Raw genomic sequence first — 24247 nt, 5'->3', positions numbered from 1 at the left:
TGGTCATTATGTAAATTATTTGACTGCGTCTGTGTTCTTTAATTTGCGCGTCAGCAGTCGATCACACGCAAAACTTACCAAACTAACTAAACTAAACTAAACTTTTAGTGATTTTAAAACACAATGCAATGACATTTCAAGTAAACTTGAAGTGTGCTAATAGCATCATTATCATGTGCTTCAAATAGGCTACAATAAAATAATATTAATAAATAATGGCACAGCTTAAAAATTTACCTTTTACTGACATTATACTGGGGGTGCCCAGTATACCAGTAACTCGGTTATCTGGAGAACATCAGTGAGACATTGAGAACAGTATGTACATTGAATGTAGGAACCACTACAGACTGGATTTGAACCCGGGTCGCTGCCACACAAGTGCACTCGGTTTACCAGTTACGTCACCACACAGATATGCACCACGCAAAACTGGGGTTACTTTGAGTTCTTTCTATACTGTTACAAGTACTACTATAAGCAAACAGATTTTTCTATCAATGACAGCACAAATTATATGGATTTAAAGACTGCGAATCGCAGAGAAAAGCCATAAAATAGGCGCAGTAAGCTAGGGCTGCCCTCGACCAAAGATCTTTCTTGTCAACTATTAGTCGTTCATTTAAGTGATTAGTCGACTAATCAAACGTGTATATTATTGAGCCAAATCATAATAATGAGCTTTAATTGCCAATACATAGGCTAATCAGAAGCACACGCATAAAGCTTGCCACAGCGCACCGGCAAATGTAATGATTATGAATGTGTCGTGAAAAAAAAGCAAGGAGACTGTCTGAACATTTTAATAATTTATAGATAAACTAGTGTTTTCGGTGTTTTCGGCTGCAGTGATGAAGTTGATGAAGCTGACTCGTCATCTCTGCTGTAGTGTGTGCACCTACAGTATTTGCACGTTTCATAACATAATCTGAGAATATTTGTTCTCCATTTGAATCAGTTCATTTAAAAAATTCAAGCTTTCAATAGATGAATTTCTCATGTCTGTGAGGAAAGTTCACGCTGAGTTTGTTTATTTTTTGACGTGCTCAAGTTCACAGAGACCGAAGCGGTAGAAAGCGCTTCCTGATTGTTTTCTTTATTTTACAAAAACACAACTTTTAGTTATTGTGAGTGCACACAACTCAAATTTGTCAGTTTCGAATGACGTATTAGGCTACTTTTGATTTAAGACCAAAAATTACGGAGTATTTTAAGTTAAATGCAAGTGATTGCACATGTGCCTACATGCCATGCTATGCAAGTCAAGTCAAGTCAAGTCAAGTCATCTTCATTTATATAACGCTTTTAACAATGTAGATTGTTCCAAAGCAGCTTTACAATGATAATAGGAAATTAAGTAAAGTGTTTTGGCTTTATAGCAGCTCTAGAATAAAGTTATAGTCCAGCTAAAGTAAGTTTGATTCACTTCCGTCGCAACGATCATTAGTTATTTACTTAGGGGCCGCTAACACAACACCATTTTAACAGAAAACTCTTAAGTTCTTTCTGCGCAAACTTCAAAAACGCGAACCAGTAAGAACGCCGATGGCGTGGACATGCGTATTACGAGTTCAGTCTATAGGTATGTGCGTTTGAATAGATGTGCGCAGGCGTGTAGTCCTTCCCTACAAATCAACCCTCAACATACTACTTGTCTGGCCTTTAAAATTAATAATACAGAATTTGTATTGCTTCCACGTAGCCATGCGAACCGGAATTATCCCAACAATGCTTTATCTGTAGAGAGGTAAAGGGAGGGGAGGGGAGGAAGGCCTTCACAGGGAAGAGCCTAGTTGACATTTCAGGATTGCGCTGTCGTCGCGTCCAGGCGCAGGTCCTTCATCAGATCTGGATACAGCCTGGATCCGGTGCAGTAAGCGCGCTATCCACAGTCTGCACAAACACTTGAATATATGCCTAATAATAGCGCACATTTATATAGGTTAACATTAAAGCCAGAAGCCATGTAAGTTGCTACTACTTACATGTTTCAAATGATAAGCCTTATTTGAGGTAGATGTTTTCCTGCACATATCATAATTACCACAAGGATCCGCCATTAGCGATCTGTCCCTCACGGACTGCGTGACTTCGCCACAAGTTTATTTTCTTCTTCAACTAACCGCTAATAAAAATTTTTGGTTGACTAAGCCTCTTCTAGTGGACTAACGATTAGCCGACTATTAAGGGGCAGCCCTACAGTTAGTGGTGCATGAAAATAAACGCAAAACTGGATAGAACATGAAAGTGCATTAAACTTGAAGCTGTTGAAGAAATAAAGCCAGCAGACATCTGCAGAATGTTTTGCTTCCCTTTTACCTGACATGATCCGTTATTAACGCTGCAGGAACCAATTGCATAAACCGGCATAACATTAGTTTTATTCTTTTGCATGCACTAAAACACGGACAGTTCTGTTCGTTAGTGGAATACGTGAACGTGCAGAACTGCTTGTGTTTCAGTGCGTGCAGATGGAATAAAACCATCCGTAACATTTCTCTGCCGATTGTCTCTGCGTGCTTCAAATCTCAATGTACTGCACAACTGCTCCTGATGTAAAACGCAATGAAATGATTTGACGGTTTGATGGTCTCGCATTACGCAATATACATTTATTAATGTACAATTTAAGAAATACTTCCGATTCTGAAAAAATGAGGAAGAAATAAAGTGCATTTTAATGTAATGAAATAAAGAGGAGACTAACAAAAGCAAAATAATTTGCACTTTTTGTAAGACTGAAACTAATAAATCATTAGCAAGTGTAAAATAAGTACATTGTTTATATTGTGGTGTGTGTTTCACTCATTTACTAATTTGCATGTGTTTGCTGTCTGTCACAATATTTCCAATTTTTAAAAATCGCATGTAACAGTTTGGCAACAGTTCTTCTAACCCTAATTGATGGGGTGAGCTTTTCATTTCTTAAACAATCATGTAGGAAGACATATCATGTCCATATTCCAGGATGACAATGTCAAGATTCATCAGGCTCAAATTATGAAAGAATGGTTGGGAGGGAGCATGAATAATCATTTGCACACATGAATTGGCACCTCTAGTCCAGACCTTAAATTCATTGAAAGTCTTTGGGATGTGCTGGGAAAGACTTTACAGAGTGCTTGACTCTTGCATTGTCAATGCAATATCATGACCAAAAATGTATGCACCTCTTGATGGAAATAACATCACAACATTTATTTCCATCAAGAGGTGCATCAATTTTCCAATAATACCACTTACAGTTGACCGTGGAATACCTACCATGGATGAAATTTCATGAACTGACTTATTGCAAAGGTGGCATCCTATCACAGTACCCCTCTTGAATTCACAGAGCTTTTCAGAACGACCCATTTTTTCACACATTTGTAAATGCAAGCTGCTGGCTAGATGCTTGATCCCAGCAAGCAATTTTGCATTTAAAATACGTCTAATAGCCATCTAATAGCTATTCAAAAACAGCCCTGATGTCTAGGCTAAAACAAAGCAAAATTTGGGCTGTCAGTGAAAATGTAATAGACGTCTAAACATAGCTCAAGAATAAATGCACAGGCTATGCATAGAACCTGTCAAAGAAATGAAACCAAACACCTTGTAATCATTGTTGACTTTGCTTACATGATGGAATAGCATACATCTCATAAGTTACTTGGGCAAAAATTACTTGTAACCAAATTCAAGATTATATAGCTGGACTATATCGGGTCTATAGTTAACCTAGATGGTGAAAGTAATTGAGAGGTGTGTCCAGACACAAAGATTATGAGAGTATGTTTTATAATAAAATACCTTTTCAGTCTTTAAAAATATTATGTAATATAGCTGAATCAACCTAAATATTTTAATTAATACCACCAAAACTACAAAACTATGTGGTACTTAGACTTCCAAAACCAGCTAATTTTTCAGTACAGATTTTTTTTTTTTTTATATAACTGCACTCTTTCCCATAATGAGGCAAATAGCACTTGGATGTAATTGTGTTAATGTATAGGCAGCTGCATACATTAATCTACAAATATTTTACATAACATTTTAAGTTGATTTATAAGTAAAATACACTTACTGCTTTCTTGTTTTTGGCAGGTAAACCCCCGTTGGTCTTAATGATAACTGTGCACAGTTTCACATCTTCAGGATGAGTGCACTTTTCCTGTGGCAGAGGTAATAATAATTTAATTCAGCATGTGGTCGACATTAAATTTCAAAGACAGCATGGAGCCTTGAAATCATTCACAGGTATATTTGGTGCCTCTTGATGACACACAATGCTAATATATCCACTGAACACAAAAGAGCCTTTCTTGCGTTAAAAGTGGAATGAAAAAGTGATTGCTTCAGTAATTTGTAAGTACCAAAAAAAGTAATTGGGACTCTTTAAAACTAGATGGCTTGAACCCATTGATCCAAAGTGGCCAATAAAAAAACAGCAAGTGCAGGAAATCGATGATGAAAGAGCGCAAAGGTCAGAAGAAAGAAATAATTGAAATAATTCAGTATTGTGATAAAAATTAAATATGAATGAAGCCAGTATAGCCTATAATATACGCAATCTGCTCTGACACAGATTGCATGGGGAATTGTTTAAAAACTTTACAGCTCAGAAAAAAAAAAATCTTCTAATTGTTGGCATGGTGATGGTTTCATTTGCTTTAATGACTTTACTCTCACAGCGTCCAGTGGGTAATGCATATTCAACATCAGGCTAAGGCAATGCCCCCATAACTAAATACACATACTCATTTCAGTATCTCCACTATGTGGACTGGATCTTATCTGGATTTATATGGACACATTTGATAAAGCAATATTTTCTCTACGTTTTGGCCTTCCGTTTTTGTCCTGTGAAAACTGAGCTTTTTGAAGACAGATACATTTGTAAATGCATTTTCGCTTTGTAGTCTGGAAATGGAGGAATTCACAAATGATGACACGTTTAGTCATGTGGCCCATATTGTACCAATTGATATCTGTTTATACTGTTATGTCCCTGCTATGTGCTATTCATGTTCACAGTGTTGCTAAAGATAAATGTTTCTTTGTACAATTTTCATATTACATTCCTGGAAAGATTACAGACAATTGCTGTCCTACAACAAATATGATGGTAATTGTGTTTTAGACCAGTGGTTCTCAATCCTGGTCCTGGGGACCCACAGCTCTGCACAGTTTGTATGTCTCCCTCATTTAACACACCTGAATCAGATCATCAGCTCGTTAGGAAAGAGCTCTATGAACTGAACTGGGTGTGTCAGATAAAGGAGACATATAAAATGTGCAGAGCTGTGGGTCCCCAGGACCAGGATTGAGAACCACTGTTTTAGACCACACATTGAATGGCAATTGAGTGTGCCCTGGACGTACCAGTAAGTGGTGGAATATTTAGCTAATAAAATGATTGTTCCAGAAAGAATAGCGTGAGAAATTTCATCTCAGTCAGTTTTATGCATACACAATGATTTAAAGTTTCTGACATTTCAGTGTGGATGAGAAACGTATGGCAAATGCTTGAAAATGCAAGTGTGGACCGAGATTTTGAATTGAAATTTGCATTTTGAAATAAAAAAACACCATTTCCGAATGTATCCGGATTTATGTAGATGTAGCCTAAAAATAAAACTGTTCATTTTCATTTGCATCCCTATTAAGATATATATCTGCCATTAGCCAAAATCAAGCATTAAATTAAACCTAAAACTGAACAGAATACTGTAACATAATGCTGATTCCAGGAGCGAGTAAAGGTTTTGGGGTTACTGTATCTCCAGTAGTGTCCTGCAGGTCCTGTTATTACCCCAGAGATTCTAATTAACACTGACAGATGCTCCCCATATCTTCTAGAAAAAGGCCAAGTCCTTTTGTAAAATGACACTGACACCATGTCTTGTCCTGTGGGGAGTGCTGGGTATTTTCCCTGAGGCTACTGTCGCACATAGTGCACATCACCTTGAAAGAGGGCTGAGCATCAGCATCTGTCTTCTGGCAGCTCCGTTTAGTGTTGACCCGTTTCCGGCGCTTGCGAAGAACCACATAGATCTGCACGTAGACGAGGAGGGTGATGATGAAGGGCACGTAGAATGACATGATGGAGGAGTAGACAACAAAAGCGGGGTTGGCGATTTCACAAACGGCACCATCCCGTGTAGCTAAGAGAGAGAGTGAGTAAAATATGGTTACACAATTAATTATGGTTGCAAAACTAATTAGTTCAGTGAGGCATTGGTAAATGCCTGTATGGGAAAATGTCCCATAACAAGTGCAGATTAGCTCCAGATTATAATTAGATTAGAAACATACTGGGAAATGTATAACAATATGACAACAGTGTTGAGTGAGCTCAAAACTGAATACAAAATGTTGTTCTAGTATATGTAAGTATATAGGATGCATTAAAAAGTGACAGTAAACAACTTTCTAATTTTACAAAAGATTCTTATTTCAAATGAATGCTTTCTTTTAATCAAAGAATCCTGAAAAAAATGTTTCACAGTTTCTTAATTTTTAAGCAGCATGTTAACAGTTTTTAATGTTTGCCATGTTTCCACCGCAGGAACTTTCCCTAGGAACTAGCAACTTTGTTTATGAACTTTTGAGGGTGGGACTTGGGCGCTGAGCATGCTGGGGTGCGTTTCCCAAAAGCATTGTTAGCCAACTATGTCCGCAAGTTCCATCATTATCAGCATAGTTCAACGAGTCAGTGTTTCCCAAAACCATCGTTCTAACGAACATTCGCAAACAGCATCGCAAAGTTGTGTAGTTGGAACGATAGCTCCCGACCTTTGGTTAGAAGCATAGTTTCTAGTTTGCATGACATGTGGACTTAATAAATCCTTATCTTGAGCAAAATAAGCAAGCTGACATTCAGTACAACCTGTGTCTTTTATTTAGAATACATACAAATGTAATTTACGTCTTTTAGTTTGTCAAGAGATTTAAAGCACTGTTTTTGAAGAGTGCGCATGTGCGAACGTGCTCTACTATGTAAGAACGAGCCTATGATTGAATCTGGAAATAAAGCAAAAAAATGTAAATAGTCCTCAGATGCCATGTCTGTAATTTATAGCAAAACATCTAGCATTAATTCGATCTCAAACAGATTCATTAAAAGAAGTTATTACTCCACCACGTGCGTGACGTCATAAACCAACATGGTTGAACCACTTTGCGACAATACGGTTTCGGGAAAAAGTCGTGACTAGTTAGTTGATTTCTTCAACGATGCATCGTACTATGGTAGTTAAGCAGCGAGTTACATCGTTGTTTGGGAAACGCACCCCAGATTGGTTGAGTTAATGCCGCGTGTGCATGTGAGAGACAAAGCGAGCACATGTTTATGCAGATGTATTTGGAGGTTCTGTTTTGCTATTGGCCCTCAGCATATATATATTTTTGAGCACAGTAAAGCAGAAATGCAGAAACCTATGAAGTGTCACCGTTTAGTGACGTCATTGTATGTTCCACATTGTAAGTTCACAGCGCCATTTCATTGCTGTTTTTGATCCGGCAATTATTAATTTACAAATTAGGCACTGGTCATTATATACAAACCTGTCGTTTACCTGTGTTATTTAATCCAAACAGCAGGGGGCAAGAAATAGCGAACGAAAGCACCCAAACCACCGAGATCATTACAGTGACACGTCTCTTGGAGCTGTAGCGTGTGTTGTACAACATCGGCATGGCAACAGCCGTGTACCTGCACGAGAAGCCCAGAGGGAAGGAGATGAAAAGGGGGTGGGTGGGATAGGGTGATTTTGAATTTAAGCAGACAAACAGAGTAAATAACAATGTTGGTCACACCTGACAAGCTGCTTTTGCTACCAGCTGCCATTATTGTGCCATCATCTCTCTTCCTTTTGTGACTGTAATAAACCTAAACCTCATCATCATTTCCAAAGCTTCAGGGGTCTTCCTACTCTAACAAAATGCTTGAGTTTACTAAGCATGCATTATGCTCACTGAAAGTGTTGTTTAATAGCACTGTCTGCATTGTTTTAGCACCGAATTTAGCACTCAATGTAATTTGCATGGCAGAATTCCCTGATCTTTGCAGCAAACTACTGTAATCTGACATACTTTATTTTGCATAATTGCTCCAACAAATGCATGGTTATAATGTTATTTTTATCAAATGGTCATCATTTGATGAATTACTCAATCCGTGTCAATTCCATACAACAACCCCAACAACCCCCCATCCCACTGCCCACTGGAAGATATGTGATTGATCTATGGTATTCTTGTCATTTAAAAGTATCATTATACTTTTCCTGAACTGATAGAAGAACCTACCTGTCAATACTAATAGCACAAAGATTAAGAATGCTCGCCGTGCACATCATGACGTCCAATGTAACGAAAATGTCACAATGGATCTTGCTGAAACGCCACTCCCCCACCACCTGCAACACAGACACATGCACATTCAGACAATACGTTTTGAAAAGACAAGTTCAATTATTTACTGAGGACAACAACAACAATAATACTTGTCAGATACATAAATTAATAATGAAGAATATAGAATTCACTGGGAGAACCTGAATACAAATGTTGTTCTTAAAAAAAAAAGTATAGGCCTAACGGTACACATGCTGCATGGTACACTGATGAAAAGTTAAAAAAGGCTGCATTTATTTGTTCAAAAATACAGTCAACAGAGTACTATTGTGAAATATTATTAGGGATGTACCCATATCCGAATACCTTATTCGTAAGAGAATAATGGCTTCTACCGAATAACAGGTGAGCCAGGGGATAGCATAACAAGATATTATACATAAACATATGAAAGAGTGTAAACTTTATGAATGAAATGAGCAACGCGTGATTGCAAATCAAATAGTTGATTTGCCGTCTCAGTGCGTATCTCAGAAATCAGAGCTTGGACAAGAGTAATATCTACTAAACTACTACATCATACACATTTTCTACTATTTGATATACAGTGGGGAGAACAAGTATTTGATACACTGCCGATTTTGCAGGTTTTCCTACTTACAAAGCATGTAGAGGTCTATAATTGTTATCATAGGTACACTTCAACTGTGAGAGAAAGAATCTAAAACAAAATTCCAGAAAATCACATTGTATGATTTTTAAATAATTAATTGTAAAATAACTAATAACTAAATACATAATTAACAATTGCATGACATAAGTATTTGATCACCTACCAACCAGTAAGAATTCCGGCTCTCACAGACCTGTTAGTTTTTCTTTAAGAAGCCCTCCTGTTCTCCAATCATTACCTGTATTAACTGCACCTGTTTGAACTTGTTACCTGTATAAAAGACACCTGTCCACACACTCAATCAAACAGACTCCAACCTCTCCACAATGGCCAAGACCAGAGAGCTGTGTAAGGACATCAGGGATAAAATTGCAGACCTGCACAAGGCTGGGATGGGCTACAGGACAATAGGCAAGCAGCTTGGTGAGAAGGCAACAACTGTTGGCGGAATTATTAGAAAATGGAAGAAGTTTAAGATGACGGTCAATCTCCCTCGGTCTGGGGCACCATGCAAGATCTCACCTCGTGGGGCATCAATGATCATAAGAAAGGTGAGGGATCAGCTCAGAACTACACAGCAGGACCTGGTCAATGACCTGAAGAGAGCTGGGACCACAGTCTCAAAGAAAACCATTAGTAGCACACTACGCCGTCATGGATTAAAATCCTGCAGTGCACGCAAGGTCCCCCTGCTCAAGCCAGCGCATGTCCAGGCCCATCTGAAGTTTGCCAATGACCATCTGGATGATCCAGAGGAGGAATGGGAGAAGATCATGTGGTCTGATGAGACAAAAATAGAGCTTTTTGGTCTAAACTTCACTCGCCGTGTTTGGAGGAAGAAGGATGAGTACAACCCCAAGAACACCATCCCAACCGTGAAGCATGGAGGTGGAAACATCATTCTTTGGGGATGCTTTTCTGCAAAGGGGACAGGACGACTGCACCGTATTGAGGGGAGTATGGATGGGGCCATGTATCGCGAGATCTTGGCCAACAACCTCCTTCCCTCGGTAAGAGCTTTGAAGATGGGTCGTGGCTGGGTCTTCCAGCATGACAACGACCCAAAACACACAGCCAGGGCAACTAAGGAGTGGCTCCGTAAGAAGCATCTCAAGGTCCTGGAGTGGCCTAGCCAGTCTCCAGACCTGAACCCAATTGAAAATCTTTGGAGGGAGCTGAAAGTCTGTATTGCCCAGCGAAAGCCCTGAAACTTGAAGGATCTGGAGAAGGTCTGTATGGAGGAGTGGGCCAAAATCCCTGCTGCAGTGTGTGCAAACCTGGTCAAGAACTACATGAAACGTATGATCTCTGTAATTGCAAACAAAGGTGTCTGTACCAAATATTAAGTTCTGCTTTTCTGATGTATCAAATACTTATGTCATGCAATAAAATGCTAATTAATTGCTTAAAAATCATACAATGTGATTTTCTGGATTTTTGATTCCGTCACTCACAGTTGAAGAGTACCTATGATAAAAATTACAGACTTCTACATGCTTTGTAAGTGGGAAAACCTGCAAAATCGGCAGTGTATCAAATAATTGTATGTCTTATACGATATAATACACGAATAAGTGTAAACTTTATGAATGAAGGATGCAGCGCTATCGCAAATCAAACAGCTTTGCCATTTGCACTCTCTCTCTGAGACAGAAAAAATATATAAATATATATATACAATTTGTTTAGATTTGCATTTGTATGCATAGTAAAAGTTGTTTTAGAAATGTTTAACCACTGAAAACTTCCATGGTCTCTAATCAGCTATTTTATATAGAGTCCTCATGACGTTGTGGATGATTGTCCTGACATAATTCTGTACACAAAATTCCTCTGGATAAAATATATATATAAATAAAGGATCCTTTATTTATTTTATTTTTTTTACATTTAGTATTATTTGGTTTAATTAGAAGATATTTCAATACATTTTATATTTTTAAAATAAGAGTTTTTACCAGGCATATTTATTAAATATGAAGGGAAAAAAAAAACAAGACATTTCCAACTGCAGACCAGTTTCAGAACCCCAGCGCCAGAACCCCAACCACAGAACCGGAAGTGAGGGGCGGAGTTATTGACAACGAGACAAGCATGGTGGAGAGCACGATGAGTTTGTCGTTCAAGAGTTTAATAAACTTGCTTAATGGTTACTTGCATGATGTTCTGATTTTGCATGCTGTGACAGATTTTACAAGAAAGACCCAAATAGCTTTTGACTGCTGTGTTTTTGCATGGATTCAGAGCTTCAAACTGTATGTGCCGCACAATGTAACTTTGCATATTAACAAATCAGTTTTTATTATTTGTGTATTTTTGTTGCAGTAAGATGACAGCCAAAATTGCACCTGGCACATGGGTGCTACTGAAAAACAAGGTTGGGTTATAAAGAAGTCTGCTAAAGTTGGGACTGCTCAAGTGTCAAACCCTTAATAACCTCATGCTTCTCCTGTTTTCCAGTATGCTCTACGTCTTGTCTTGGGAGCACCCTTTGATTTTACATTTGTAAGTAATTACCAGTTCAAGTAATTGACCTTTATGATGTTGTAGCAGTGGATATATCAAGATTTCTCTATTTTTGTCTTCCAGTGCGACTTTCCAAACATACGGAGATGGTGGGCTCTTATTCTTCTGGAGAACTTTGGGGTTTTCTCTGGTAGAGGTAGATACTGGACATTTACTCCAGCCCACCATTACATTTGCACCCTCTTCTGATCAATTTTAAATTAACCAAGATATGTATATTCCAGTGCAGAAACCCGACAAGAGTCCCTTCCAAGTGAAGAACAAGCTATGCTTAGCAACAGTGAGGCGTGTCTCAAATATAAACACACGCATATGTCTTAACATATATTACATTTTTAAGAAATATTAAAGTCACATTTTCCTTTAATATTCTGTAATGAAGGAGCTCCCAATAACCCGACATATGAAAGAAGCTGTGAAATGGCTCCATTCCAACAGTCATCTGCTCAGGGGTCCAGTGGAAGAGCCTTGTTTCATTAGAATGGATGAAGAAGACAAGGAAAAAGCCCTCAACAATCTCCTGGAACAATCAGAAGCTTCCAGAGAGCCCTTTGTATTTCATTTTGTGTTCAGGGATGACATGGAGTTATTTTTACAGGAATGTAAGGACAAAATGGGCCTAAGAGTGAATTCTTCATTTGATACATTTTAAGTTTAATTTATGCAGGATTGTCATGATAAAATGGGCCTAGGAGTGAATTGTAAAAAAATTTGTAATTTGAATTTATGCAGGACTGTCATGACAAAATGGGCCTAGGAGTGAATTGTTCAATGGATACATTTCAATTTAATTATTTGTTGTATACATTTTTATTGTTTCTTTTAAAATGACTTTTTTGGATTTGTATTGAAATGTTTTAGTTTACATATAGAAAAATGCATGCTGCACATGTTCTTGGCTTGTGAATAAAGTATATTTCATATAAAATGGCCATAAGTTTCAAGCATTATTTTTTGACATCATGATCAGGAAGTAACTCTCATAATACAATTAAACGGATAACTACATACAATTATATTATACAATATCAATGTTTTAAAATGCTTAATGTATCATTATAACATATAAAGTATGACGTTTCGTGTGTAATAAAAGCAAATTACGCTCCAAAACCTAAGGTGGCGCTACTCAGTTTAGAATGTAAGCTCCGCCCCTCACTTCCGGTTCTGTGGCTGGGGTTCTGAAAGTGGTGGTGCTGCGGGTCTGCAGCTAGATACTATTGGAAAAAAACGGGCTTCTCATGAAATTTCACAAACTTCCTGGGAAAGCCCCACCCATTTCTGGATTTATCTGAATACAGATGTGGCAGGATAAGTGATTATGGTTTTGGCAAACCAATAAGGTGAAAGCGGCCATACTATTTAAGGACCTTTATTTTGGCAAGTGTGTACGTGTCCTGGTGATTCTGGGTTCTCCTCTCCCTGGCATTTCCGTTTCATTCCCTTTCTGTTCCCATTCCTATTCAGGTACATATGTTGAGACTCTGCTGATGGTGTAATGATGTGAACAGGTTGAGGCTAATATGCTCTATTTATAGTTTAATTGACCCTTCGCTAAGCCACGCCCGAAAACCGCCACTGGCCAATCGTGGCTTAGCAACCGTAACTAGGCGCGGGAGGTCTGGCAAGCTTTCGAGCGAGGGAAACATGCCCAAGCGTTATGCGTATGGATTGTGCAAATCTGATACCCGGTATCCTAAAAGTTTGGACGGGGTGGTGGATTTTGTTCCCTTCCCGAAACCTAAAACCAAAGGGGAGAAATGCCGGGCGTCATCTTCATTTATATAGCGTTTTTAACAATGTAGATTGTTCCAAAGCAGCTTTACATTGATAATAGGAAATTAAAAGTAAAGTGTTTTGGCTTTATAGCAGCTCTAGAATAAAGTTATTGTCCAGCTCGTGGATCAAGCAGTGTGATTAAAGGCAAGACGGAGGCTCACTGACATAACTTAACGTTACTTAAAAATATATTTCAGCATTTTGTTAATCGACGGCTAAACTAGTAGCTACCCCAATCCGATCGCGACTCTCCCGGTGTTAGTTCTAGTATAAGTAAAAGGTAGTTAGTAAAAGGAGGGAACATCAGGGGGCTTGCCGGAGATCTCCAAGGAAAAGGTTGGTATGCAAACTTAATCAGTTCATAACAGTAACGTTAGTCACTTATGTGACCCACGACGTGTGAGCTGTAGCCTGGCGCACTAAAAATATAAGCGGGAGAATGTTATCATTGCAAAGTGGTCAGGCTAATGTCTTGTGTTTATTCCACAATACTTATGGATAAGCTGTTTGATTTATAAATATTAGATTTTCAAATTTCACTCACCCTCCTGTGCATGCACATAGCAGTTCCTCAATTTGTGTGTTTACCATTTGAATGGTCAGCGTATGAAATTATTCTCTAATCGTTTGCATATTATGTCGTGGATATATCCCTCGAATGCATACTGCAGTCCCTTTTGTCTTGCTCTCTCAGATTTTCACCTGTTTGCCAAAAATGACTAATTATCTCCTTGGGAATGTCTGAAACCGGTGCATACATACTGTAATAGACGTGCCAGGCGCAAAAGCTTGACAGGCGTAGCAACAGTAACTAAGGAGGGCTTAGCGAAGGGTCAATTAGAGCGGAGCTCTAACATTGGCGTTGTGATAAGATTCTGGCGGAGTTTGCTCTCAGGTACGTTTGGTATTAGTTTGTTGATTTGCTCCCAAGTATAGTTTTGTTTTTCTTTTTGTTTGTGCTTTGTACTGCATCTTTTCTTTTTCTTTTGCTAACAGTGCTAGTCAAATTGTGTTTCTATTTTTATTAATTTGGATTTGATTTATTGCAGCTTTTTCTTTATTACCAATTTATTTTATATTTGCTACCACATGTAGTGTGGCACGCTGTTTTGTTCCAGTAGTGCATTTTCTCGCCTTGAACCTGTACTTTCAGGTTTGGTTTGTCACACGTGTTGCTCTATCATTGTTCGTCATTTTATTGTGTAGTGTTTATGACTTTTACTGTATCTATTGTCCCATTAGGCCCCGATCACACCTAACGCATTTTTCAGGTTCGAAAACGCGAGGTGCACAGCATACAGAACGAGCAGTGCGCTGCGTTTTTTATGTTGCTAGGCAACCACTGAAACAGCTGTCCTGTCAGTCAAGTAAACGTCAAATCAGCCTTTTATTAAGTTTATTTACTTTCTGTTAACATTGTGGTAGTTACGGTTCGTGAAGTCGTTAAGCTCCTGGTAACCCGCGAGAGCACCACAAGTTTATCCTCCATCATCACACTCTCCGGGTGTTCAAGCAACTGTAGCTTTCATCACTAAAACGGAAGGCCCGCCTTTCCATTCAATCGACTGGACAGTGGAAAAAAACGTGATGACGTCAGGCGCTTTTTCCGCTCGGAGTTGCTTTTTTTTCAACTTCAAAAACGCGAGGCGCAGCAGGCGCATAAACAGCGCGCAGAACGCTCGCTGCCATAGGAAATCAATTGAAAATAGGCGCCTCTCACTGCAAAAAACACGTCAGGTGTGATCGGCCCCTTACTCTGGTGCCACTCAGGCACTGTTTATCCACCTTGCTGTATGTGGTGTTGTCAGGGGGCCTGATTTTACTCTTTGTTTTCTTTGTTTGACTTATTATTTGGTGCAATTTGTGTAGTCCTTTTATGGGCAGATGAAGGAAATGATGAACAATTAAGCTGCTCGTGTCCCGCACTTCTTTCTGTCTGTTATGTCCGAGTGCCAGCAGTTTCGAGGTGGTAGCGATCTGCTTCCTCTATAACAGTTAAGTTGTGATAAATGCAGATGATGGGCAAATAACGCAATTTCATACCACATATTCATTGGTCACCCTTCTCCCTCCCGCACTAGAAGTACAGAGGTGTTAGCTATGTGCTTCCTCTGCGATCACATGTCAAGAGGCTAGACAGTACAGGAAGATTGGGCAATACTGCTTTAGCGTCCCACTTCCTTGGCTGTCTCCTTCGAAGGCATGGCAATGTGAAGCAATAATCTACTTCTTGTCAGTCCTGAGGACAGGATGCTTAATGCCTTGCTCTGGCCAAGGGTCCGGATATCAGTCAGAATAGCTTTGTGGACTATGTGCTGCAAACAATGCAGTTGTGCACACAGCAACCCAAATTTGAGTCTTGGCTTGAGATTCAGGCTGGGATTTCGTTCCCATAGTTTCTATTCATGACGCAGTGTAGAGTTCAAAAGGGAATGTCTAAGGTTAAGACTTTAACCATGGTTCCATGAGAATGGAAATGAGACACTGCGTCGTGTTGCCATACTTCCGGCATGCATGGACGTCTTCCTTCAGAAAATTGAAGTTGATGATGTTCTCTCTAAGTGCACTTACACACACTGCAGTCATGCCAGTGACGTCACCTGACCACAGTTGCCAATAAATTGTGTAGCACACGTGCCTCAGACACTGGCTCATGAGGAGCATTCTCATTGCATCGACTCATGATACAGTTTCCCTTCTCAGGGAACCATGGTTACAGTCGTAACCTGAGACATTTTGGATTAACCCTCATGTGGTGTTCGGGTCATTTTGACCCGGAGAGAATTTTCTTTTACCCCAAAATACTAGTTAATGTTATCGCTTTGGACTGAAACTTAGTGACTTTATTAACAGATGGTATAACTACTTCTCAAATGTTTTTTGACAATTTTCTTACTTTTTTAGGGGGGATTTTGTCACCTTGTTACACTTATGGTCTTCCCGGTCAAAAATGACCGGACTACAAGAAATTGCTTATAAATCACTTGTTATGCTATATTATCACCCAATATTGGATTCAGTCTTTTTGTCAACTTGTTTTCTTTCAATTAGGACTGGTTTTATATTTCTATTTGCATCTGATTAATCGTAGGCCTCATTTATTTGACAGTAGGCATCTAATTTTTGGAGTAAAAAAAACATTATTTTTGAATAATTTTGGACATTTTAAATAAAATCTGAAGAAAATTGGCACTGTTGATCACACTAGTCTACTTTAATATTTCACCAGGAATTTTGTTTTGAAAAACTTTTATTTTGTACAAAATGACACATTGTCACACTTGTGGTCTTCCCGGTCAAAAATGACCGGCCTACAAAAAATTGCTTATAAATCACTCTTTATGCAATATTATCACCCAATATTGGATTCAATCTTTTTGTCAACTTTTTCTCTTTCAATTAGGACTGGTTTTATATTTCTATTTGCATCTGATTAATTGTAGGCCTCATTTATTTGAGAGTAGGCATCTCATTTTTTGAGTAAAAAAAAACATTATTTTTGAATAATTTTGGAAAATCGGCACTGTTGATCACACTAGTGTACTTTAATTTTTCACCAGGAATTTTGTTTTGAAAAACTTTTATTTTGTACAATATGGCACAGAGTTACACTTGTGGTGTTCCACTGGGCCATTGAGGGCCATTGTGGGCCATTGTTTCAATGGGCCATTGAAAGTGAATGGGAGAGACCAATGCAAACAATGAATGGAACAACACAAAATAGGTATCATTTTAAGGCTTAGAATCTCAGCTTTTTAACGCATCTAATCACTTTGACCAACTCCTAACGGGAGCTGAGTTATCACTCTAAAACTCTAAAATACCCCCGCAGGCGCCACCTAGCTGCGAAATAAATAATCATAATATTTTTCAAAACTATTGCCTTGATCAACTTAAAATAGGTGTCATTTGAAAGCTTAGAGTCTGAAATTTACAATGAATGTAGCCAATTTGATAAACTCCTAAGTAGTGCTGAGTTATTTGCTGATAAATAGAAAAAAAACAAATTCATAATTTATAAACTACTTTTTTGTACTACATTCAGCAATATGTCAAATACATCACACAGCTCAGATAGTCCTGTGTCATATGTCATTTGAAAGGTCTCAATGAGTAGAATACAGCAAGCATAATTGTTTCAGGCTTTTTACTAAACTTGAGCGAGGTTTTTGTAAAAGAAGCCCTTCAAGATACCCATGTATAAACCATATATGGATGATGGAATTTTAGACACATTTCCGCTCGTAACTTCATGAAACATGCTCCGATTGTGGAAAATGACACATCATTATTTACAGCAGATGCTTACAATTAAAATGAGTCCAAACTCAACATAATCCATCACTCAGAACTAAAGATATTCCTCATGGAGTTCTAACACAAAAAATACCACAGACACACAGACTCACATAGCCAAGCAAGGTAGCTTAGACTTGGCCTTTTTACTCGTATCTTCATGAAACATACATCGATTAAGAAAAATGACACATCGTTATTTACAGCAGGAGCTCACGATTAAAAAGAGCCCAAACTCAATATATTCCATCAATAAGATCTAAAGATATTCCTCATGGCGTTCTAACACAAAAAATACCACAGACGCACCTAGCCAAGTATATACTCATGAAGCTCTCACATTTGGTTTTTGCTCATAACTTCACGAAGCATGCACAGATCATAGAAAAATTTACATCATTATTTTCAGTAGACTATCACAATTAAAAAGAGCCCAAACTCAGCATAATCCATCACTCAGATCTAAAGATATTCCTAATGGAGTTGTAACACACGAACCCCCACAGGCGCTCACAGAGCCTTGAATATAGATGTAGCCTAGCACTTATGTCGCGTTTTAACTCATAACTCAATGAAGCATGCATAAATTGTGAAAAATGGCACATCATTATTTACATGAGATTGTTAAGATTAAAAAGAGCCCAAACTCACCATAATCCATCACATGCACATATGTGTACATAAACAATGAACATGCTCCTGAAAACTTTTCAGTCTCTCCCATTCACTTTCAATGGCCCATTGAAACAATGGCCCTCAATGGCCCAGTGGAACACCACAAGTGTAACTCTGTGCCATTTTGTACAAAATAAAAGTTTTTCAAAGCAAAATTCCTGGTGAAAAATTAAAGTAGACTAGTGTGATCAACAGTGCCAATTTTCTTCAGATTTTATTTAATATTTCCAAAATTATTCAAAAATAATGTTTTTTTTACTCAAAAAATTAGATGCCTACTCTCAAATAAATGAGGCCTACGGTTAATCAGATGCAAATAGAAATATAAAACCAGTCCTAATTGAAAGAGAACAAGTTGACAAAAAGATTGAATCCAATATTGGGTGATAATACAACATAACAAGTGATTTATAAGCTATTTTGTGTAGGCCGGTCATTTTTGACCGGGAAGACCACAAGTGTGACAATGTGCCATTTTGTACAAAATAAAAGTTTTTCAAAACAAAATTCCTGGTGAAATATTAAAGTAGACTAGTGTGATCAAAAGTGCCAATTTTCTTAAGATTTTATTTAATATTTCCAAAATTATTCAAAAAAAAAAAAAAATTACTCAAAAAATGAGATGCCTACTGTCAAATAAATGAGGCCTACAATTAATCAGATGCAAATAGAAATATAAAACCAGTCCTAATTGAAAGAAAACAAGTTGACAAAAAGATTGAATCCAAAATTGGGTGATAATATTGCATAACGAGTGATTTATAAGCAATTTTTTATAGTCCGGTCATTTTTGACCGGGAAGATCCCGGGGGTTATAGGGTTTTGAACACCACACAAGGGTTAATAGTGGTGCATTAACCTAAAAAAACTTTTCAAACTCAATTACTCATTATTATATATATTATGTAAGGAATGTCAAGTTTTTTTTTCCACAAAACCTCTCATTTAAAGCCTCCTTTCGTATGGAGAGAATTTAACACCCCGCTTTAGCAATACTCTTGTGAAGGCATTGACACACACAAATCAGTGTGACGACAAACAGCACCATCTCTATAAAATATTCAAGTTAGCAGTTTTACAAAGCAGAAGATTAAATGATAGCTCACAGAAATGTAACAGAGCTAACAGCTCTTGAGAGGTGGGAGATATATTCATGCCTTAATAATGTTAAATGAAAGGCTATTTTCTCAACCATAAGCCCATTGATTTGAACAAATTAATGTATTATTATATGATTTGAAGGCATTAGCATATGCTTAATTTACTTCCTGTAATTGTACTACATTTTATATAATGTATTATGAAATGGATTGCATTCAGTTTCTTACACAGTATAATCTGATCTCTTTTTGAATTGTTCATAAATAAGAGAAAAACACATTCTGTGGTTATTTAGCTTTGGTTTTACCATTTATTTCCTAATGCATGCTTTAAAGTCTACCTTTTGTAACGACGCTGGCAGGAATGAAGCTGAGAGTGAATCCAATTGCAAGCACTTTAATAAATAAACAAACAGGTAATCCAGGGTACACAACAGAACACTCAGAACAGGAATCAGGAACTCAGGACGGGAACAAAGAGACAACAGCAACCATTACAAGATGAAGAACTCACAAGGACTGAACTAAAACACAGGGCTTAAATACAAGGGAACACAAGCTAACAAGATAACAAGGGGGCGTGGTTAAACTGAAACACCTGGGAAGACTAATCAACATAACGGGGAACAGCTGAACGTGGGACAAAACACATGGCAGGATCACATGACAAGCAGGGAATACATGACAGACAAGAACAAGGAACCAGACACAACCCCACACCGTGACATTACCCCCTCCCTACGGAGCGGCTACCAGACGCTCCATAAAACCAGGGCAGGACGGGAGGGACAGACCAGGGCGGCACGGGAGGGACAGACCAGGGCGGGACGGGAGGGACAGACCAGGGCGGGAATATGTCAGTCCATCTAACAGCCAGGGTGGAGACTTTCCCTCGGACAGCCAGGGCGGAACGGACAGTCCATCGGGCGGCCAGGGCGGAGCGGACAGTCCATCGGGCGGCCAGGGCGGAGCGGACGACCCCTCGGGCGGCCAGGGCGGAGCGGACGACCCCTCGGGAGGCCAGGGCGGAGACGACCCCTCGGGAGGCCAGGGCGGAGACGACCCCTCGGGAGGCCACGGCGGAGACGACCCCTCGGGAGGCCACGGCGGAGACGACCCCTCGGGAGGCCACGGCGGAGACGACCCCTCGGGAGGCCACGGCGGAGACGACCCCTCGGGAGGCCACGGCGGAGACGACCCCTCGGGAGGCCACGGCGGAGACGACCCCTCGGGAGGCCACGGCGGAGACGACCCCTCGGGAGGCCACGGCGGAGACGACCCCTCGGGAGGCCACGGCGGAGACGACCCCTCGGCCGGCCACGGCGGAGACGACCCCTCGGCCGGCCACGGCGGAGACGACCCCTCGGCCGGCCACAGCTCAGGAACAGGAACCGACTCTGGAACAGACACCACCGGCTCAGGAACTGGAACAGGCTCCACCGGCTCAGGAACTGGAACAGACACCACCGGCTCAGGAACTGGAACAGACACCACCGGCTCAGGAACTGGAACAGACACCACCGGCTCAGGAACTGGAACAGACACCACCGGCTCAGGAACTGGAACCGGCTCAGGAACAGACACCACCGGCTCAGGAACAGGAACAGACACCACCGGCTCAGGAACTGGAACAGACACCACCGGCTCAGGAACTGGAACAGACACCACCGGCTCAGGAACTGGAACCGGCTCTGGAACAGACACCACCGGCTCAGGAACAGGAACTGGCACCACCGGCTCAGGCACTGGAACTGGCACCACCGGCTCAGGCACTGGAACTGGCACCACCGGCTCAGGCACTGGAACTGGCACCACCGGCTCAGGCTCAGGAACAGACGCCACCGGCTCAGGAACAGACGCCACCGGTTCAGACACTGGAACTGGCACCACTGGAACTGGCACTGGAACAGACGCCACCGGCTCAGGCTCAGGAACAGACGCCACCGGCTCAGGCTCAGGAACAGACACAGGCTCGACGGCGGCCATCTTGTCAGGGGACACAAGCTCGGCAGGCGTGACGTGAACAGGCTCGGCGGCGGCCTTCTTGTCCGAAGACACAGGCTCGGCAGGCGTGACGTGAACAGGCTCGGCGGCGGCCATCTTGTCCGAAGACACAGGCTCGGCAGGCGTGACGTGAACAGGCTCGGCGGCGGCCATCTTGTCCGAAGACCCAGGCTCGGCAGGCGTGACGTGAACAGGCTCGGCGGCGGCGGCCATCTTGTCCGAAGACATAGGCTCGTGAACAGTCTCTGGCTGGGCAGACGTGACGTGAACATGCTCGGCGTCGGCCATCTTGTCTGAAGACACAGGCTCGGCAAACGTGACGTGAACAGTCTCTGTGGCGGCCATCTTGTCCGAAGACACAGGCTCGGCAGACGTGACGTGAACAGGCTCGGCGTCGGCCATCTTGTCTGAAGACACAGGCTCGGCAGACGTGACGGATTGCTGGGGTGGTGCAGGCAGTGCGAGCAGCTCGGGCGGGGCCAGTAGAGCATGACACCTGGGCGGCGCAGGCAGAGCAAGACGTCTGGGCGGTGCGGGCAGAGCAAGACGCCTGGGCGGCGCGGGCAGAGCAAGACGCCTGGGCGGTGCGGGCAGAGCAAGACGCCTGGGCGGTGCGTCAGGAACGGCAGTCACCTCCGGGATGGTCTCCGTGTTAGGAGCCACCGGACTCGGGACCACCGGAACAGTTACGGAGGGAGCCTTTCTCCTCCTCCTGTGTTTCGGGACCACCGGAACTGGGACCACCGGAACTGGGACCACCGGAACTGGGACCACGGGACTCGGGACCACCGGAACTGGGACCACCGGACTCGGGACCACCGGAACTGGGACCACTGGAAACGAGACCACCGGAACAGGAGCCACCGGAACTGGCATGGAGGAAGTCTTCCTTCTCCTCCTCCGTTTCGGGGCCACCGGAACTGGCTCTGTGCTGGATGGAACCCGTGGCGAATAGGGCGCTGGGCTGGACGTCACCAACCCAGGGTCAAAGAGGGGCCAGAGTGGAGAGTAGTGTCGGGACTCCTCTCGACCACCTCCTCTACTGCGGCCTCCACGGGTCCCGCGAAATATGACCAGCCGGGTCCCCTCAAAAGATTGTCCTCTCTCCCGCTCGGAAGAGACACTGGCAAACATGCTGCTGGATTCAGTGATGGTGAGTTCTTCTGTAACGACGCTGGCAGGAATGAAGCTGAGAGTGAATCCAATTGCAAGCACTTTAATAAATAAACAAACAGGTAATCCAGGGTACACAACAGAACACTCAGAACAGGAATCAGGAACTCAGGACGGGAACAAAGAGACAACAGCAACCATTACAAGATGAAGAACTCACAAGGACTGAACTAAAACACAGGGCTTAAATACAAGGGAACACAAGCTAACAAGATAACAAGGGGGCGTGGTTAAACTGAAACACCTGGGAAGACTAATCAACATAACGGGGAACAGCTGAACGTGGGACAAAACACATGGCAGGATCACATGACAAGCAGGGAATACATGACAGACAAGAACAAGGAACCAGACACAACCCCACACCGTGACACCTTTCAATTCAAGTGCATTCAACAAGCTCTTGGAGCTCTTAAGCTATTAGTATGAATTAGTAAAGAGGTACTTAACTGTATTTGAAGTATTCATATTTAAAATGCTAAGCATAGTATAATACACTAATTATGTTTTTGTTTTTTCTATCCTATTGTGCATTACATATTTCTAGACTAATTTTCTGACCTTGTTTCATGCAAATCTCTATGAATGCACACATATTTGCTTATTTGTTTGATTTTTTTTAAGTTTCTGAGTGATTAACTTGTAACTCCAAAATAGCACTTCATGACAAAAAGGTTGCCGGCCCCTGGAATAGACTTATTTAAAACAAAAAAATTCCTTGTGCATAGTTCCTCTCTGCCTTGTTGCTGCTGCTGCTGAGTTGGCTTGCATCTGTAAGCTCTGTATATCTTTCTGTTTTGAATCATTATGTACTGTCATTCCTTGTTGTTTATACTGCTAAATATAGCTTACTCAACATCACACATTAACCTGACATTGCTAGCTTCAATCTAAATTGTTATTGCTAGCACAACATGCTAGTAATTCGCTAGCCTGTTAGCATGCCACGCACTTTATTTATTTTTTCTCGCGCGCGCTCGCGCTTTTTACGAGTTCATCAAACCTTAGATGAGTAGGATCAGTCAACAAACACGGTGAGTCATGTCATCTTCTCCTCTTATTGTCACTTGCACTTCATGTAACATGTATAGCAGGGGTCTCCAACCTTTTTCCATTTGAGAGCTACTTTTTAGAAATGAAAGTGGCCGAGAGCTACTCATGTAATACAATACTTAAATCTCTAAAATAATGTCTCATAACTCTCATATTAACAACTATCCAAACTGTTTTAGACCTAAAAGAGTCTTTGTAGGCCTATATGTCTTTAAATGTCAGAGAAAAGAACAGAATCAGAGATAAAAAAAAATGTTTTATATAAAATTGTAACGTTACTTTGCATAGTATACTGTAAAAACACATAATTATAGCCATTTTAGTTGATCATAGTTGATCATAACTAGAGATGAAATGGCATGAAAATTTCATTGCATGATTATAGTGACCAAAATGAGCACGGTTATCACAGAATCCGGTTTAAAAAGTATTAATACTACACAATGAAATCAATTCACCAAGTTTTATGTCGAAAACCAGCAAATAACAAATATAATTAGCATCAATATGCACTTTCTGTTTACATAAACATTAAAATAATAGCATTAAAAATGATGGCCAGATTTTAAAGGAGTGTCTTGCAACATGTTATCTACTAAAATGTACAAGTTTAAATAAAGTTTTG

At 40.7% G+C, this 24247-nt stretch overlaps 1 protein-coding gene across 1 annotated transcript in view; it reads right to left on the bottom strand.

Moving 5' to 3' along the window:
* The window catches only part of drd2b (dopamine receptor D2b), a gene marked incomplete at its 5' end in the record, with an annotated part of 75279 nt that overhangs the window by 4575 nt on the left and 46457 nt on the right, over positions 1-24247 (bottom strand). Inside the window, 4 exons of the mRNA XM_084414606.1 lie at positions 4070-4156; positions 5950-6149; positions 7563-7699; positions 8296-8405. Coding sequence (XP_084270732.1) covers positions 4070-4156; positions 5950-6149; positions 7563-7699; positions 8296-8405 — 534 coding nt within the window. The remainder of the gene's footprint in view (positions 1-4069; positions 4157-5949; positions 6150-7562; positions 7700-8295; positions 8406-24247) is intronic.

Source organism: Rutilus rutilus, assembly GCF_951802725.1.
Source record: "Rutilus rutilus genome assembly, chromosome: 7".
NCBI lineage: Eukaryota > Metazoa > Chordata > Actinopteri > Cypriniformes > Leuciscidae > Rutilus > Rutilus rutilus.
The sequence above is the reverse complement of the archived record's forward strand: the minus strand, read 5'-3'. Positions and strand labels throughout refer to the sequence as shown.